This window comes from Balaenoptera ricei, chromosome 1 (assembly GCF_028023285.1).
Source record: "Balaenoptera ricei isolate mBalRic1 chromosome 1, mBalRic1.hap2, whole genome shotgun sequence".
NCBI classification, from domain to species: domain Eukaryota; kingdom Metazoa; phylum Chordata; class Mammalia; order Artiodactyla; family Balaenopteridae; genus Balaenoptera; species Balaenoptera ricei.
The window spans coordinates 164768174-164788918 of record NC_082639.1 but is presented as its reverse complement, the minus strand read 5'-3'; the positions used below and the strand labels follow the sequence as shown (position 1 = coordinate 164788918).

Sequence of the window (20745 nt, the reverse complement as noted above, 5' to 3'; positions counted from 1 at the left end):
AACCCACTTTAAATGTAAAATACAGATAGGTAAAATGGGAAATGATATTCCATGCTCATACCAACCAAGAGAAGACTAGAGTGGTTATATTAATATCTATGAAGTAGATTTCAAAGCAAGTAATATTACTGGAGATAAGGAGGATTATTTCATTATAACAAAGGGATCAGTTCATCAAGAGGACATAACTATCTTAATCATTTGTGTACCTAATAACAAAACTTAAATACATAAAGCAAAGCTAATAAAACTGCAAGGAAAAATAGATAAATCCAAAATTATAGTTGGACATTTCAATACCTATCTTCAAATAATTAATAGAAGTAGAGAGAAAATCATTAAGATTACAAAAGACTTTAGCAATACTATCAACCAAACTTAATCTAACTGACATTTATAGAAAACCACCCAATAACAGAACACTTATTCTTTTCAAGGCCACACAGAACACTTACCATGATATACCATATTTGGGCAAAACAACTCTCTATAAATTTAAAAGGATCCAAATAATTTAAAGCATGTTCTCTTTGAATGAAAGGGAATAAATTAGAAATCAAAACAAAAGGATATGTGGAAAATTTCCAAGTATTTGGAAACTAAACACAATTTAAAATAATCCATGGGTCAAAGAAATCAGCAGGGAAACGAGAAAGTATCTTGAACTGAGTAAAAATGAAAGCAAATTGTTTAGCTGTGGGATACAACTAATAACAATAGTTTAAGGGAAATTTATAGTACCAATTGATTATATTTGAAAAGAAGAAAGATCTAAGATCAGTTCTATCTTAAGAAACTAAAATAAGAGGAACAAATTAAACCCAGTGTAAGTAGGAGAAAGGAAATAATAAAGATTGGGACAGCAGTCAATGAAATAGAAAGCAGAAAAATAATAGAGAAAATCAATGAAAGGAAAAGCTAGTATTTTTTAGAAGACTGATAAATTTCTAACAAAATTTAACAAAAAAGTGAGAAGAAAATTATTAATATTATGAATGAGAGAGGTGACTTTACTACAGATTTTATGGGTTTTAAATGGTTTATAAGGAAATATTATGAAAACCTTTATCAATAAATTCAACAATTTTGCTGAAATGGACAAATTCCTTGAAAGACACAAGCTGCCAAAGCAAAAGAGATAATCATGAATAGCTTTGTGTGTGTTAAAGAAATTATATTTGTAGTTAAAAACCTTCTCACAAAGAAGACTCCAGACCCATGTGGCTTCACCAATGAATTCCACTGAACGTTTAAGTAAGAAATAGTATCAGTGCTATACAAGTTCTTTCGCAAAATTGAATATTAGGGAATATTTCCTAATTCATTCTATGGGGCTAGATTAATCTACTACCCAAAGCAGGCAAAGATAGTACAAGAAAAAAAACTATAAACAAATTTCCTTAATAGACATATATGTGGAAAAAACACTTAACATGATTTTAGCAAATTAAGTCCAAAAAAAGATTTTTTTTTTTAAATAGCACATCTTTACCAGGTGGGGATTATTCCAGGAATACAAGGTTGGTTTAATATTCAATTAATCACTATAATTTATCATATTAATAGACTGAAAAAATACACGTTTATCTCAATGGATGCAGGAAAAGAAGCATTCAAAACAAATCTAACATTCATTTCTGATGTAAGCCAAAAAGCAAGCAAACAAAAATACTCCCAGTAAACCTGGAATAGGAAACTTTTTTAACCTGATAAAGAACATCTATGGAAAACCTATATTAAATATCTTAATGAAGAAAGACTGAATGGTTTCACAAGGCAAAAATGTTCACTCTGTTCACCATTGTACTGGAGGTTCTAGTAAGGTAAGGCAAGAAAAAGAATTTAAGATGCATACAGATTGGAAAGAAAGAAGTAAATCTGTCTTTATTTATGAACAACATGATTTATATATGTAGAAAATCAGATGGAATCTATAAAAAAGCTACTAAAGTTTAACCCATGGGTGTACTTGATACAAGATGAATATATAGAGTTCAGGATATAAAAAGAACTATAATTTTATACAGCAGCAACAATCCAAAGTGGAAATGAATAAAAATATTATTTATGATAACAACAGAAATGTGAAATACTTAGCAATACTTTTCTTTTTTTAACAACTTTACTGGAGTATAATTGCTTTACAATGTTGTGTTAGTTTCTGCTGTACAACAAAGTGAATCAGCTATATGTATACATATATCCCCACATACCCTCCCTCTTGCGCCTCCCTCCCACTTTTCCTATTCCACCCCTCTAGGTGGTCACAAAGCACCAAGCTGATCTCCCTGTGCTATGCAGCTGCTTCCCACTAGCTAGCTATTTTACATTTGGTAGTGTATATATATCAATGCTACTCTCTCACTTTATCTCAGCTTACCCTTCCCCCTCCCCGTGTCCTCAAGTCCATTCTCTATGTCTGCATCTTTATTCCTATCCTGCCCCTAGGTTCATCAGAACCATATTTTTTTTAGATTCCATATGTATGTATTGGCATACAATATTTGTTTTTCTCTTTCAGACTTACTTCACTCAGTATGACAGACTATATAGGTCCATCCACCTCACTACAAATAACTCAAATTCATTGCTTTTTATAGCCGAGTAATAATCCATTGTATATATGTGCCACATCTTTATCCATTCATCTGTCCATGGACATTTAGGTTGGTTCCATGTCCTAGCTATTGTAAATAGTGCTGCAGTGAACATTGTGGTACATGTCTCTTTTTGAACTATGATTTTCTCAGGATATATGCCCAGTAGTGGAATTGCTGGGTCATATGGTAGTTCTATTTTTAGTTTTTAAAGGAAGCTCCATACTGTTCTCCATAGTGGCTGTATCGATATACATTCCCACCAACAGTGCAAGAGGGTTCCCTTTTCTCCACACCCTCTCCAGCATTTATTGTCTGTAGATTTTTTGATGATGGCCATTCTGACTGCTGTAAGGTGATACCTCACTGTGATTTTGATTTGTATTTCTCTAATGATTAGTAATGTTGAGCATCTTTTCATGTGTTTGTGGGCAATCTGTATATCTTCTTCAGAGAAATGTCTACTTAGGTCTTCTGCTCATTCTTGGATTGGGTTTTTTGTTTTTTTGATATTGAGCTGCATGAGCTGCTTGTATATTATGGAGATTAATCCTTTGTCAGTTGCTTCGTTTCCAAATATTTTCCCCCATTCTGAGGGTTGTCTTTTCGTCTTGTTTATGGTTTCCTTTGCTGTGCAAAAACTTTTAAGTTTCATTAGGTCCCATTTGTTTATTTTTGCTTTTATTTCCATTTCTCTAGGTGGATCAAAAAGGATCTTGCTGTGATTTATGTCATAGGGTGTTCTTCCTATGTTTTCCTCTAAGAGTTTTATAGTGTCTGGCCTTACATTTAGGTCTTTAATCCATTTTGAGTTTATTTTTGTGTATGGTGTTACGAAGTGTTCTAATTTCATTCGTTTACATGTAGCTGTTCAGTTCTCCCAGCACCACTTATTGAAGAGGCTGTCTTTTCTCCATTATATATCCTTGGCTCCTTTGTCAAAGATAAGGGAACCATATGTGCATGTGTTTATCTCTGGGCTTTCTATCCCGTTCCATTGATCTATATTTCTGTTTTTGTGCCAGTACCATACTGTCTTGATTACTGTAGCTTTGTAGTAGAGACTGAAGTCCAGGAGCCTGTTTCCTCCAGTTCTGTTTTTCTTTCTCAAGAGTGCTTTGGCTATTTGGGGTCTTTTGTGTTTCCATACAAATTGTAAAGTTTTTTGTTCTAGTTCTGTGAAAAATGCAATTGGTAGCTTGATAGGGATTGCCTTGAATCTTTAGGTTGCTTTGGGTAGTACAGTCATTTTCACAATGTTGATTCTTCCAATCCAAAAACATGGTATATCTCTCCATCTGTTTGTATTTAATTTCTTTCATCAGTGTCTTATAGTTTTCTACATACAGGTCATTTGTCTCCTTAAGTAGGTTTATTCCTAGGTATTTTATTCTTTTTGTTGCAATGGTAAATGGGAGTGTTTCCTTAATTTCTCTTTCTGATTTTTCAGCATTAGTATAGGAATACAAGAGATTTCTGTGCATTAATTTTGTATCCTGCTACTTTACAAAATTGATTAATTAGCTCTGGTAGTTTTCTGATAGCATCTTTAGGATTCTCCATGTATAGTATCATGTCATCTGCAAACAGTGATAGTTTTACTTCTTCTTTTCTGATTTGGATTCCTTTTATTTCTCTTTCTTCTCTGATTGCTGTGGCTAAAACTTCCAAAACTATGTTGAATAATAGTGGTGAGAGTGGGCAGCCTTGTCTTGTTCCTGATCTTAGAGGAAATGGTTTCAGTTTTTCACCACTGAGAATGATGTTGACTGTGGGTTTGTCATATATGGCCTTTATTATGTTGAGGAAAGTTCCCTCTATGCCTACTTTCTGCAGGGCTTTTATCATAAATGGGTGTTGAATTTTGTCGAAAGCTTTCTCTGCATCTATTGAGATGATCATATGGTTTTTCTCCCTCAATTTGTTAATATGGTGTATCACGTTGATTGATTTGCGTATACTGAAGAATCCTTGCATTCCTGGGATAAACCCCACTTGATCATGGTGTATGATCCTTTTAATGTACTTTTGGATTCTGTTTGCCAGTATTTTGTTTAGGATCTTTGCATCTATGTTCATCAGTGATATTGGCCTGTAGTTTTTGTGTGTGTGTGTGTGGCCTCTCTGTCTGGTTTTAGTATCAGGGTGATGGCCTCATAGAATGAGTTTGGGAGTGTTCCTCCCTCTGCTATATTTTGGAAGAGTTTGAGAAGGATGGGTGTTAGTTCTTCTCTAAATGTTTGATAGAATTCACCTGTGAAACCATCTGGTCCTGGGCTTTTGTTTGTTGGAAGATTTTTAATCACAGTTTCAATTTCAGTGCTTGTGATTAATCTGTTCATATTTTCTATTTCTTCCTGGTTCAGTCTTCGAAGGTTGTACTTTTCTAAGAATTTGTCCATTTCTTCCAGGTTGTCCATTTTACTGGCATATAGTTGTTTGTAGTAGTCTCTCATGATCCTTTGTATTTCTGCAGTGTCAGTTTTTACTTCTCCTTTTTCATTTCTAATTCTGTTGATTGAGTCTTCTCCCTTTTTTTCTTGATGAGTCTGGCTAATGGTTTATCAATTTTGATTATCTTCTCAGAGAACCAGCTTTTAGTTTTATTGATCTTTGCTATCATTTCCTTCATTTCTTTTTCATTTATTTTTTATCTAATCTTTATGATTTCTTTCCTTCTGCTAACTTTGGGGGGTTTTTTGTTCTTCTTTCTCTAATTGCTTTAGGTGTAAGGTTAGGTTGTTTATTTGAGATGTTTTTTGTTTCTTGAGGTAGGATTGTATTGCTGTAAACTTCCCTCTTAGAACTGCTTTTGATGCATCCCATAGGTTTTGAGTTATTGTGTTTTCATTGTGATTTGTTTCTAGCTATTTTTTGATTTCCTCTTCAATTTCTTCAGTGATCTTTTGGTTATTTAGTAGCATATTGTTTAGCCTTCATGTGTTTGTATTTTTAACAGTTTTTTTCCTGAATTCATATCTAGTCTCATAGCCTTGTGGTTGGAAAAGATACTTGATACGATTTCAGTTTTCTTAAGTGTACCAGTGCTTGATCTGTGGCCCATGATATGATCTGTCCTGGAGAATGTTCCATGAGCACTTGAGAAGAAAGTATAATCTGTTGTTTTTGGATGGGATGTCCTATAAATATCAATTAAGTCCGTCTGATCTAATGTGACTTTTAAAGCTTGTGTTTCCTTACTTATTTTCATTTGGGATGATCTACCCATTGGTAAAAATGGGATGTTAAAGTCCTCTACTATTATTGTGTTACTGTCCATTTCCCCTTTATGGCTGTTAGCATTTGCCTTATGTATTGAGGTGCTCCTATGTTGGGTACATAAATATTTACAACTGTTATATCTTCTTCTTGGATTGATCACTTAATCATTATGTAGTGTCTTTCTTTGTCTCTTGTAATAGTCTTTTCTTTAAAGTCTATTTCATCTGATATGAGTATTGCTACTCCAGCTTCCTTTTGATTTCCATTTGCATGGTATATCTTTTTCCATCCCTTCACTTTCAGTCTGTATGTGTCTCTACATCTGATGTGAGTCTCTTGTAGACAGCATATATACAGGTCTTGTTTTTGAATCCATTCAGCTAATATGTTTGTTTTGGTTGGAGCATGTAATCCATTTACATTTAAGGTAATTATCAATATGTATGTTCCTATTATTTTCTTAATTGTTTTGGGTTTGTTATTGTAGGTCTTTTCCTTCTTTTGTGTTTCCTGCCTAGAGAAGTTCCTTTAGCATTTGTTGTAAAGGTAGTTTGGTGGTGCTGAATTTCCTTAACTTTTGCTTGTCTGTAAAGGTTTTAACTTCTCTGTCGAATCTGAATGAGATCCTTGCTGGGTAGAGTAATCTTGGTTGTAGGTTTTTCCCTTTCGTCACTTTAAATATGTCTTGCCACTCCCTTCTGGCTTGCAGAGTTTCTGCTGAAAGATCAGCTGTTAACCTTATGGGGATTCCCTTGTATGTTATTTGTTGCTTTTCCCTTGCTGCTTTTAATATTTTTTCTTTGAATTTAATTTTTGATAGTTTGATTAATATGTGTCTTGGCGTGTTTCTCCTTGGATTTATCCTGTATGGGACTCTCTGTGCTTACTCGGCTTGATTGACTATTTCCTTTCCCATGTTAGAGAAGTTTTCAACTATAATCTCTTCAAATATTTTCTCAGGCACTTTCTTTATCTCTTCTTCTTCTGGGACCCCTGTAATTTGAATGTTGGTGCTTTTAATATTGTCCCAGAGACCTCTGAGACTGTCCTCAATTCTTTTCATTCTTTTTTCTTTATTCTGCTCTGCGGCAGTTTTTCCCACTATTTTATCTTCCAGGTCACTTATCCATTCTTCTGCCTCAGTTATTCTGCTATTGATTCCTTCTAGAGTATTTTTAATTTCATTTATTGTGTTGATTCATCATTGTTTGTTTGCTCTTTAGTTCTTCTCAGTCCTTGTTAAACACTTCTTGTATTTTCTCCATTCTATTTCCGAGATTTTGGATCATCTTCACTATCATTACTCTGAATCCTTTTTCAGGTGGACTGCCTATTTCCTCTTCATTCGTTTGGTCTGGTGTGTTTTTACCTTGCTCCTTCATCTGCTGCATATTTCTCTGTCTTGTCATTTTACTTAGTGTGTTTGGGGTCTCCTTTTCACAGGCTGCAGGTTCGTAGTTCCCATTATTTTTGGTGTCTGCCCCCAGTGGGTGAGGTTGGTTCAGTGACTTGTGTATGCTTCCTGGTGGAGGGGACTGATACCTGTGTTCTGTTGGGTGGGGCTGCATCTTGTCCTTCTGGTGGGCAGGGCTGCATCCGGTGGTGTGTTTTGGGGTGTCTGTGAACTTAGTATGACTTTAGGCAGCCTCTCTGCTAATGGGTGGGGTTGTGTTCCTGTCTTCCTAGTTTTTTGGCATGGGGCCTTCTGCACTGGAGCTTGCTGGCCGTTGGTGGAGCTGGGTATTAGTGTTGAGACGAAGATCTCTGGGAGAGCTCTCGCCAATTGATATCACGTGGGGCTGGGAGGTTTCTGGTGGTCCAGTGTCCTGGACTCGGCCCTCCCACCTCAGAGGCTCAGGTCTGACACCCGGCCAGAGGACCAAGACCCTGCCAGCCGCATGGCTCAGAAGAAAAGGAAGAAAGAAAGAAAAGAAAAAAAAAAATAACAGACGGAACTCTAGGACATGTGGTAAGAGCAAACCTAAACAGACAAAATCATACAAAGAAGCATACACATACACACTCACAAAAAGAGAAAAGGGGGAAAAAATCAAAAGAATCAAAAAATTAAAAATTAAAAAAGGAACAGAGCAACCAAAACAATGAACAAATCCACCAATGATATTAAGCACTAAAAACTAAACTAAGATAAAAATAAAACCAGAAACCAATTAGATGCAGAAAGCAAACCCTAAGTCTACAGTTGCTCCCAAAGTCCACCACCTCAATTTGGGGAACATTCTTTGTCTATTCAGGTATTCCACAGATGCAGGTTTACCAAGTTGATTGTAGGGATTTATTCCACTACTCCTGAGGCTGCACAGAGAAATTTCCCTTTCTCCTCTTTGTCCACACAGCTCCTGGGGTTCAGCTTTGGTTTTGGCCCTGCCTCTGGGTGTAGGCTGACCTCAGGAGTCTGTTCCTGACAGGAGAGGGTTAAATCAGCAGCTGATGAGAGCTTTCTTGCTCACTCAGGCCAGGGAAAGGGAGGGGTATGGTAGTCATAATTGGATTGTGGGGCGAGCCTGTGGCGGCAGAGGCTAGCATGACATTGCAACAGCCTGAGGTGCACTGTGTGTTTTCCCGGGAAAGTTGTCCTTGGATCACAAGACCCTGGCAGTGGCAGGCTGCACAGGCTCCCAGGGGGGTGTGGGTAGTGACCTGTGGTTGCACACAGGATTCTTAGTGGCAGCGGCAGCAGCATTAGCGGTTCATGCCCGCCTCTGGGGTCTGAGCTGATAGCCGTGGCTCGCACCCATCTCTGGAGCTCGTTTAGGCGGTGCTCTGAATGCCCTCTCCTTGCGCACCCTGAAACAATCGTCTCTTGCCTCTCTGGCAGGTCCAGACTTTTTCCCAGACTCTCTTCCGGCTAGCTGTCATGCACTAGCCCCCTTCAGGCTGTGTTCACGCAGCCAACCCCAGTCCTCTCCATGGGATCTGACCTGTGAAGCCCAAGCCTCAGCTCCCAGCCCCCACCCGCCCCAGCGGGTGAGCAGACAAGCATCTCAGGTTGGTGAGTGCTGGTTGACACCGATCCTTTGTGCAGGAATCTCTCCACTTTGCCCTCTGCACGCCTGTTGCTGCACACCTGTTGCTGCACTCTCTTCCGTGGCTTCGAAGCTTCCCCCCTGCCCACCCCTTGTCTCCACCAGTGAAGGGGCTTCCTAGTGTGTGGAAACTTCCTCCTTCACAGCTCCCTCCCAGAGGTTCCCTATTCTTTTGTCTCTTTTTTTTCTTTTTTCTTTTGCCCTACCCAGGTATGTGGGGATTTTCTTGCCTTTTGGGAAGTCTGAGGTCTTCTGCCAGCATTCAGTAGGTGTTCTGTAGGAGTTGTTCCACATGTAGATGTATTTTTGATGTATTTCTGGGGAAGAAGGTGATCTCCACGTCTTTACTCCTCTGCCATCTTGAAGGTCTCTTCTAGGGATGCCTTTGACAAGATTTGAAAGACCTTTATACTGAAAACTAAAATAATTGTTGAGAGAAGTTAAAAACAGCCTAAAGCAATGGAAAGATATACTGTGTTCATGATCTAGAAGACTCAATATTTTTAAGATGTTAGTTCTCTCAAAATTGATAGATAAATTCAGCACAACCCTAATCAAGACCCTAGGAGGTTATTCTGTAGAGATTATTAGGTTGATTCTAAAATTCATATGAAATGTAGAGGACTTAAAAGAGCCAGAACAACTTGACAAAAAAATGAAGTTGGAGGGCCTACCTACCTGACTTCAAGAATTATTATTAACTCACAGTAATCAAATCAAGAGAGCTTGTTAATGAAGAGATAACATCTTTATTCACCATAAAGTTGGGCAAAGAGATCAATACAACACAATAGAAAATCTGGAAAGAGACTCACATATATATGGTTAATTGACTTTCAATAAAAGTATAAAGATAGTTCAATTGGTGCTGAAACAATTGGACATCCATGTTAAAAAACATAATTTGCAGTATATATGAAATTAACTCCAAATGTATTATAGTTCTGAACATACAGGAGAAAAATCTTTGTGGTATTAGGTTATGCAGAGATTTCTTAGACAAGGGCAAAGCATGATCCATAGAAAAAAAGTAATAAATCAGACTTTATCAAAATTAAGAATGTGTATTCTTCAAAAGTCACAGATAAGAGAATGAAGAGAGTAGCCACAAATCACAAATCTGTTAAAGGACATGCATACAGAGTGTATAAAGAACTCTCTAAACCTAATGAGAAGGGGAAAAAAGGGCAAATATTTGAGAAGACACTTCATCAAAGAAGAAATAAACTTGTGATAAAAGTGATTGATTATTCATTAGAGAAATATAAATTAAAACATAGTGAAATACCACCACGTATTAGAATATAGAATAAAACATATTAGAATAAAACAATGTTGGCAAGACTGTGGAACAACTAGGACTCTTCTTCGCTGTTGATAGGGACATGCAGCAATGCAAATACTTTGGGAAAGACTTGGGCATAAAGATTCCTAGAAGCTTTATTTGTTATAGCCCCAAACTAGAAGCAACCCAGAAGTCCATGGAGAGGTGAATGGATAAACAAATTGAGGTACATTTGTATGATGGAATATTACCCAACAGTGAAATGGATGAGCTATTGATACAAGCAGTGATGTGGGAGTGTCAAAATAATCATGCTAAGTGAAAGAAACCAGACGAAGGATACATACTATTTGATTCCAAATACGTAAAAGTCAAGAAAATATAAACAAATCACTCATGGCAGAAAGCAGGTCAGCTATTGCCTGCAAGGGGATAGAAGAGAGGACAGGATTACATAGGTTTATGAGAAAATATCTACAAGTGATGGGTATATACATATGTCAAAACATCAAATTGTATACTCTTTTTTTGTACACTCTTAAGATATGTGTGCAGTTTATTGTATGTCAATCATAAAACTGTTCTTTAAAAGTACTTACCCTTGTGGAACTTATATTTTACTGAGGAGGAGGTGTAACGACAATACACATGTATTTTGCACGTGTATATGTAGGTGTGTATGTGTCAGATGTTGAAAAGTCTTTTAAAGAAAAATAAAGCAGTGTGAGGATAGAATAATGGGGAAGGCAGCTGTTTGAGAGAGGAGGTCAGGTAAATGTAGTATCATGACATTTGAACAGAGACTAGTTTAAGCTCCCTGTAATCTTTTGAAAACTGTTTAAAGATTTCTTTCAGTTTTTTTAAAGTTTCAGGTGACCATTCTCTCTCTCATCTAAAAAAATAACAGCTATCCCCTAACTTGAAGGCAGATTTAAGATTTACATTTCTTCCATCAGAAGGAACCAGATGGGAAGGGTGGGCAGAGGTAAGCAAGACCTACTCCACATGCCCAGTAGAAGCCCATTTCTGCTCAAAGAATTTCTTGTGGTTAATTTTTTTTTATTGAAAGGATGAGACCTATTTTTTGAACATTTGTAGAATGGTGAATCAGAAAGAAAGTCACAACCAGAATCCCAGTCTCCTACTTGCCTGCCAGAGAGGCAGTTATCCCTCAGTTTTCTAAAAGGAAAACCAAAAATTCTCCCGTCACTATCATTGTTAGGGTTGTGTGCATGTGTATGATGCCAGTGAGGGACTTTAAAAATCATTGCTCTTGTGGAACTTTTATTTTATTGGGAAGGAGGTGTAATGGTGATGCATGTGTATATGTGTCAGATGTTGAAAAGTCTTGAAGAAAAACAAAGCAGTGTGAGAATGAGCTTTTGAATGAATGGAAGAGGGAAGATTTCCATCAGTGGAGTGAACTGCTTGCTTGTTTCCAGTCATCCTAACAGAGCAGCTACAAACGTGTTCTGGTACCTTAGCAGCCATTACAGCTCATCAGTGGAACCTGAATTTGCTTCAGTTCCCAAAAAAGTGATTGCTAATGATAGAGACTTTAGAATATCTGTGTACTGGGGGCATAGAGAAAGAATGTTAAAAAGAAAAGAAATTTAAAATGCTTTGTAACATGTGCTGTAAACTGAAATGTGGTCCTTTATTTCAAAAAAATGCTTTTAATTCTGCTCATTCCTTGGTTTTCTAAAACATAGTCTGAAAATCCTAAAGATGCCACCAGAAAACTACTAGAGTTAATCAATGAATTTGGTAAAGTAGCAGGATACGAAATTAATGCACAGAAATCTCTTGCATTCCTATACACTAACAATGAAAGGTCAGAAAGAGAAATCAAGGAAACAATCCCATTCACCATTGCAACAAAAAGAATAAAATACCTAAGAATAAACCTACCTAAGGAGGCAAAAGACCTGTATGCAGAAAACTATATGACACTGATGAAAGAAATTAGAGACAGTACAAACAGATGGAGAGATATACTGTGTTTTTGGATTGGAAGAATCAACATTGTGAAAATGACTGTACTACCCAAAGCAATCTAAAGATTCAGTGCAATCCCTATCAAATACCAATGGCATTTTTCACAGAACTAGAACAAGAAATTTTACAATTTGTATGGAAACACAAAAGACCCCGAATAGCCAAAGCAATCTTGAGAAAGAAAAACGGAGCTGGAGGAATCAGGCTCCCTGACTCCAGACTATACTACAAAGCTACAGTAATCAAGACAGTATGGTAGGGGCACAAAAACAGAAATATAGATCAGTGGAACAGGATAGAAAGCCCAGAGATAAACCCACGCACATATGGTCACCTTATCTTTGACAAAGGAGGCAAGAATATACAATGGAGAAAAGACAGCCTCTTCAATAAGTGGTACTGGGAAAACTGAACAGCTACATATAAATGAATGAAATTAGAACACTTCCTAACACCGTACACAAAAATAAACTCAAAATGGATTAAAGACCTAAATGTAAGGCCAGACACTATAAAACTCTTAGAGGAAAACATAGGCAGAACACTCTATGACATAAATGACAGCAAGATCCTTTTTGACCCACCTCCTAGAGAAATGGAAATAAAAACAGAAATAAACAAATGGGACCTAATGAAACCTAAAAGCTTTTGCACAGCAAAGGAAACCATAAACAAGACGAAAAGACAACCCTCAGAATGGGAGAAAGTATCTGCAAATGAAGCAACTGACAAAGGATTAATCTCCAAAATATACAAGCAGCTCATGTAGCCCAATATCAAAAAAGCAAACAACCCAATCCAAAAATGGGCAGAAGACCTAAGTAGACATTTCTCCAAAGACGATATACAGATTGCCAGCAAATACATGGAAAGATGCTCAACATCACTAATCATTAGAGAAATGCAAATGAAAACTACAATGAGGTATCACCTCACACCAGTCAGAATGGCCATCATCAAAAAATCTACCAACAATAAATGCTGGAGACGGTGTGGAGAAAAGGGAACCCTCTTGCACTGTTGGTGGGAATGTAAATTGATACAGCCACTATGGAGAACAGTATGGAGGTTCCTTAAAAAACTAAAAATAGAACTACCATATGACCCAGCAATCCCACTACTGGTCATATACCCTGAGAAAACCATAATTCAAAAAGAGTCATGTACCACAATGTTCATTGCAGCTGTATTTACAATAGCCAGGACATGGAAGCAACCCTAGTGTCCATTGACAGACGAATGGATAAAGAAGATGTGGCACATATATACAATGGAATATTAGTCAGTCATTAAAAGGAACAAAATTGAGTTATCTGTAGTGAGGTGGATGGACCTAGAGTCTATCATACAGAGTGAGGTAAGTCAGAAAGTGAAAAACAAATACCGTATGCTAATGCATAATGTGGAATATAAAAAAACGGTACTGATGAACCTAGTGGCAGGGCAGGAATAAAGAATCAGACGTAGAGAACTTACTTGAGGACACGGGGGGAATGGGAAGCTGGGATGAAGTGAGAGAGTAGCACTGACATATATACACTACCAAATGTAAAATGGATGGCTAGTGGGAAGCTGCTGCATAGCACAGGGAGATCAGCTCGGTGCTTTGTGACCACCTAGAGGGGTGGGAGGGAGGCTCAAAAGGGAAGGAATATGGGGATATATGTATACATATAGCTGATTCACTTTGTTGTACAGCAGAAACAAACACAACATTATAAAGCAATTATACTCGAATAAAGATGTAAAAAAAATAAATAAAATAGCATGAATTAAAAAAAACATTGTCTGGAGAATAATTTAAAGATTTTTGTCTTATTTAACATAAATTTGGTGACAGTAACAGTGGAAAATTCATTGAATGATGCCAGTTGTGTATTTGTTTCTGTAAAATGTTTATAAAATATACTAATTTCTGTCACTGTGTTTTCCATTTTTCTATCTGAATGGTATTCATCAGAGCACATACTCTGACTCCACGCCCTGAGTCTGGGCTTCCTATGTTAAAAAGAAACCTGTAGGCTCTCACCTGTGAGGCTGGAGCCCTGAGAATCAGGAGCCCCCTCCTGGTTCCTGTCGCTCCCAGCCAGCAGAGGTAGCGGAAGTGGAGGTTCACGTTGCTCAGGCTTCTGCAATCTTCAGCACCCCAAGACTTTCCCCCACCCGATGCCTGCTGCTGGTCAGAGGCGAATGAGTCCAGTTCTCTCAACCCTAGAGCAGTTACTCTTAATCTTTTGGGTCATGGTTCCTTTTGAGGAACGGGATAAAATCTATGGACAAAACGTTTGCACGTCACTTCGGGGGCTGCCAAGAACCCCTGTTCCAGAGGGTTTCAAGCAAGCAGAGTTATATTTCTTTGCCAAGTATAGAGGCAGCACTCAATCTGTGATCTACGTAACAACTGTGTAGGTAACAACTATGTTATTAAATTGCACTTTTAATAATAACCTGTTCAGCTAGGCACCAGGAAGAGCTAGAGAAAGCCAGCAAGGTTGTGCTTTTCCTGCACTAGGAAGAGCCTACGTTTTGTTTCAGCAGCCCAAATCCATTGGTTTTGTATGTATTCTACTAGGAAAAAATATTAGGACAGACTTTTCAGTATCCTCTTCCCACCCTATTTTTTGTTTTTTGCTTTTTTTTTTAAACATCTTTATTGGAGTATAATTGCTTTACAATGGTGTGTTAGTTTCTGCTTTATAACAAAGTGAATCAGCTATACATATACATATATCCCCATATCTCCTCCCTCTTGCATCTCCCTCCCACCCTCCCTATCCCACCCCTCTAGGTGGTCACAAAGCACCCAGGTGATCTCCCTGTGCTATGCGGCTGCTTCCCACTAGCTATCTATTTTACGTTTGGTAGTGTATATATGTCCATGCCACTCTCTCACTTCGTCCCAGCTTACCCTTCCCCTCCTCGTGTCCTCAAGTCCATTCTCTACATCTGCGTCTTTATTCCTGTCCTGCCCCTAGGTTCTGCAGAACCTTTATTTTTTTTTTAGATTCCATATATATGTGTTAGCATACGGTATTTGTTTTTCTCTTTCTGACTTACTTCACTCTGTATGACAGTCTCTAGGTCCATCCACCTCACTACAAATAACTCAATTTTGTTTCTTTTTATAGCTGAGTAATATTCTATTGTATATATGTACCACATCTTCTTTATCCATTCATCTGTCGATGGACACTTAGGTGGTTCCTTAAAAAACTAAAAATAGAACTACCATATGGCCCAGCAATCCCACTACTGGGCATATACCCTGAGAAAACCATAATTCAAAAAGAGTCATGTACCACAATGTTCACTGCAGCTCTATTTACAATAGCCAGGACATGGAAGCACCCTGTTCTTTGGTTCTCAATTATTCTGTTTCACACAATCCCTCAAATATTATATAGAGCAACCAGGTCTTGACTGTGAAGCCAAATACCACATCTACCTTACACAGTCACTGAGCAGTCTAGCCTCTTGCACTATTCATTTAGTATTTGCTCTCTAATTTTATCCTAGAAATGAATTTTCCTAAACTGAAGTCTGTTAACAGTACTCTTTTGCTTCTTACAGCTTGTACCTCCTTTTAAGCCTCAAGTAACATCTGAGACAGACACCAGATACTTTGATGAAGAATTTACAGCTCAGACTATTACAATAACACCGCCTGAAAAGTGTAAGTAAATCTAGAAGGAAATTGATCATGTTCTAATGCAATTGAAGAAAACAGCCATTTTTTTTAACTGGATATTTTCAAGGTCAAATTCCACAGTGACTTATTCTGTTCCATTTAAGAACATGGGGTTTTCAATGTGGAAATATCTAAATACAGGTAGCTAAGAGAAAAGTTTTTTTGAGTAAAAAAAAATTATATATGGAAAAATTGTAGAGTTGAGAATTATAGACTAAATTATAGACTAACTAGCCCTTCCTTACTATTCTCTAATAGATTATTTTGACATCAGCTGAAAGGATTCTGAAATGAAGACCTCCCACGTTTCCCACTGCTCATTCAGACACCACCTTCAAAATTTTGCTAATTCTGGTCTCCTGCTTACTTAGTAGTTTTTAAATTCACTTTAAACTGAATCACTCTTTTTTACTTAGCTGTGTCTTAAGCAATAATATCTGTGAAGACATAATTTGGTTTGCTAGTAATTTTTGATATTATAAATTAAATTACATATCTATTAAAACTATACATTCATGCACCACTTAAAATCATTCCACATGTACTAGTGTGTGCCCTACACTTTGGTGAAGACCTTTCACTTAAAGGGAAGAAAAGGTTGTTATATAATTTATAAACATTCTCATATGCTGACAGAGGTCTGCATTCTGTCATCATTAGTTAAGGAGTAAGGATAAAATTGAGTTTCAGGGACACATTTGGATAGCTAAAAGATTTCTTCAGTCACACATCTTTTGGCTCACAATAACATCATTTTAGTTTTTTTCTCCTTTTCTTTTTTATTATATCCTTTCCTACATTCCTTCTCCTCTCTTTCCTTTTTAAAAGGCAGATTAGTTGATAGTGCTAATTTACACTGAGAATCCATGAGAGGGAAGATTGAAGTGCTGTTTCAACTGCGGATGTAGTCAATTGATTACAGCATTGAAAGGCAAACTAGGAGTCATCTAGGCCAAGAGTTTTTAACCTGAGACCCAGGGCCTGACAAAAAGAGGGACTGTGAACCCTGTGACATGAAAAATATAACTATGTGTGCATATGCACTTTTCTTTCCTTAGACTTGCAAGAGGTTAAGAGCCTCTTAACTTTCATTTTATAAGGGAAGAAATTAAAACCCAGAGAGAAGTTGAGCTTCCCTAAGCCCCGCAGTTAGTGTTAGCTGTAGTCAGGAGCAGGAGTTACAGCTTGGCCAACGATGCCCAGGTTAAGCTGTGAAAGGGCAGCATGTTGAAGCACTGCTCATGGTTTGTCACCAGTGGTGGGTGAGGGCTTCACTGCTAGAGTCAGGATCTCTGAGAGTTGAAGATGATGTTAGGAAGCCTGTGGAGTTGTGGGCAATCTGCTGCGGACCGTCTGAGTAGGAGCAGTGGGCATAGCCTTGGCATGGTTTCCCCTGGCCCAGCGCGGGCTGTGGTGATACAATTGTCTGAAATTCTGGGCGACACCACTGAGTTGTTGGACTGGCCTAGGAGTACTTCCCACCCTAGAGTCTCATCGTTTGGATATAACCTTAATTGTAATCAGACCACATCGTTCCCCTGCTTCCAACCTTCCAGGGGCCCCACTGCTGCTCTCTAAAGGCAGCTGCTCACACTGGCTGCACGGCTGTGTCAGATCTGGTCCCATCCTCCTCTCAGACCTCATCCTGTCCATCTTCTCCACAGTCCCTGGGTTCCAGCCCCACCTCGAACACGCCTCGCTGTGCCTCGCTGTGCCTTGGGACTGTGTGTTTACTCTTCTCTGCCTAGAATTCTCTTTTCCCAGACATATGCATAAATAAATTCTTACTTGTCCTTCAGATCTCTTTAAATGTCACTTTATCAGAAAGCTTTCTTTAGCCTCCCTACCTTAAAAACAGTGCAGTCCATCAGACCCCATCACCACCGCCCCCCTCCCCCCAATTCTCTACATTGACACCTTTACTTGCTGGTATTCTTCTGGTTAATTTGTCTCTTTGTTTACTGTCTGTTTCTCCAGCTTGAATGCAGTAGCTCTGAGAAGGATTTGGTTTGTCTTGTTCACTGCTAACCCCAGCTCCGAGTTAGGTACCTGGCTCAGCATAGGTATTCAGTGAATATGTGTTAAATGAGTAAATAAGTGGATTATGGCGAGGCCTGGTGGTTTCAGGGCCAGAAGGAGGCCCGACTCTCTCCAGGCAGTGCTGTTGCCCGTCACAGCCCAGAATCTGTGTCTGGCTTACCTCCTCACGTGATTTCACAGGGAGCTCTGCGAAGTTAAATAGAGCTTTTGGTATTTGTGGATTCTAATTCTTAGGACAAACTAAATGTGCTATTTTGAAAGTCATAGAAATAGGTAGGCTGTGTAAATAAATGCAAAGCCATGAGTGCATATTTTACTCCAAAAAGTTAAAAGTAAAATCCCAGTGTGGAAGAGAATGATGGGATTGAAGAAAGCCCTGGACTTAGACCCTGCTTTGTGTCCTGGCTGTGCCCCTCACTAGCTCTGGAATGTGACAGGTCAAAGGGGAGTGCAGGGCTGATCATCTCCAGGAGCCCCGTCTTTCCCCTGTGTGTGCCTGAGAAGCCATCTCTTTAGGAAAGGCACCCAGAGTTCTCTATAGGTTTAAATAACCCTATTTTTAATTTTATTTAAGCATCAGGTTAACCAATCCACAGTGTTCTTTGTTCTGTGACCCACTATTGTGAAGGATGATGGTAGGTAAATACCTAGCAAAAAAGAGTGGACATGGGGATGGGGATGGGGGAGGGACTACTAAAATATCATGCTAGCAGTGAGGCGTGGCCCTGCCCTGATACTGGGCCCTAGGTGGCCCAAAAACGTGCATCCAGCAAGCATCATCTACACTGACAGCGTGTACCACAATCTAGAGGCAGGAGGACCCTGTGGACCTGCCAACTTATTTTCCAATTCAGGGTTTCTAGAGAGAAAAATCAGGGGAAAGAGCTCAGCAGGTGGGCTGAGGCCAAGGTGTGGACACCAGCAGCCTGTCCTTTGCGGCTCCCAGCCCCAGGCCGCGGGGCTGGGCTCCTGCCTTAGGGAGTAGCCTCAGTGATTGTGGACTGCAGCCCCTGGGTTCTTCCAGGGCGCAAGAGCAGCGTTTTCTCTTGGATGATCCCTGGGTATATCCTAAATCCCCTTAAGAGGCAGATCAAAGGAAAATCTGTGAAGCCTTGAACTGTGATTACATTTGACATAATCTTTTCCTCTTGCAGCTTTGAATAGTGTTGCTGGTGAGAGACCACTGCAGCTCTCAAGCTGCTAAAAGCACAGAGGTTTTGTTCATAAAAACCCACAGTAGGACCATTAAGTTAGCGATTGTCTTCCCACTTGCCACCTTGCTTTTATAAAACAGAATGGAGTTATTTTTTAGAACAAATCAGCAGTTAGAAAGGCAAATGTTCCTTTTTTACAAACAGCTGCAGTAACATGCCAGATTTTCCTCACTGGTGTTAATTAATTGAACAGATTTTGGAATGTGTCGTCTTGCATTATATCCATTAATGGTCCTCTGCCCTCCTCTTAGAGAAGAAGAGGATTTGTTTGAGCTCCTAGTAGCTTTTGCTGCCGTATAATTAGTTTGGTTAAATGTTCTAAGGAAGTTGGGCAGCTAATGCTGCCTGGATCCAGGGATTCAGATGTAGAATGTAGGGTTGATCACCGTTTTCTTTTCCCGGATGCGTGCTCTTTGGGGTTTTTTGCATAGTTCATGTCCATCATCATCACTGTTCCCTCTGAACCTTCCTTCAGTGCAGGAACGTATTTATATACGTTGACTGGGTGTGAAGGCCTGGCTGGGGCAGCCGGCTGTCCTGTCAGCTGTCACTTGCATCCAGCTCTCCTCCTTCCACAGCCCCGCTGGCCTGCACAGCACTGAGGGCCCAGGGGAAACCCTCATTCCTGCCCCAGTGCCTTCCCAACTCGCAGCTCCTCTTGGGGCCATGATCAGAGACTTGCCCCTCACTACTGCCAAGCTCAGAAGAATAGGAGGGAGATGGAGGGAGAGGGTGATATAATTGACTTTAAAGAAGATGCAGATGCGGGGCCCTCACATGGTTATCAACAAGATTTAGATTTACGTTGGGAAATGGGATTAATTTGTTACTAAAGTGACAGAATGAAGATTCTCTTTTAACTTTCAGCTGACAGTGCAGCCTCATAGCAACGATACTCCTTGGAAAGGAAACTCAAGCCCTCCTCCTGTCGAGAGCCAGGCTGCCCTGGGCTTCAGGCCTCCCTGCCCTGGTGCGAGGCCTGGTGGCAGCCCAGCGAGCTGGGCAAGCCCTTCTCTGGCGGACAACACCAGGCTTCCCACATGTGCTGTCTGTTCGCTGTGCACAAACACACCCAGCAAAACAAAGCTGCCAGCAGGGAAAACTATTCCTTTGAAATGTGATTGGCACGTGTCAGAGTCTGAACATTAAGATTTTAGCTGCCTTTCCCCTAGAGAGTTTTTAGAGTTTTACAGAGGTTTTATATGCCATCCACAGCTCCTACCATCTTTAGTATATCTGAAAATACTGCAGAAGGTGTTTGACCTAAAAGATGGTTTGCTTGGTACCTAACTGGTATTTTATAAGGAGGCAGAGATTTCCCCAAATCACAGTACTATCTGGAAATGAGGACTATAGTTTAAAAGGTCTGTTTGCAGGAGGGAGGTTTACATGGAGCAGGGAGCCTCAAATGCTACTTGTTAGATGGAGTCCCACCTAATACAGTGATACTTTCTGGTACATTCAAGACTACAAAGTTTGGTTAGCAACTTGATCCCATTTCTAGAATCTTCTATTAAAAATAGAATACTGAAAAGAACAGTGAGAAAAGAGCATGAATGTTTGTTATTCTTCAGAGGAATGCAAAGCATCATCCTTTTTGTGTAACAGGGTCAGTGCCTGTGATGCAGTGGGGTCTGGCCTGTATTCTTTCTCC

General features: G+C 39.1%; 1 protein-coding gene across 5 annotated transcripts in view; it reads left to right on the top strand.

The window, feature by feature from the left end:
• Window positions 1-20745, top strand: part of AKT3 (AKT serine/threonine kinase 3) — a 386660-nt gene that overhangs the window by 359219 nt on the left and 6696 nt on the right. For all 5 annotated transcript variants that reach the window (XM_059940876.1, XM_059940883.1, XM_059940866.1 and 2 more), the window contains one exon: window positions 15720-15822. In XM_059940876.1, the coding sequence (XP_059796859.1) occupies window positions 15720-15822 (103 nt within the window). The remainder of the gene's footprint in view (window positions 1-15719; window positions 15823-20745) is intronic.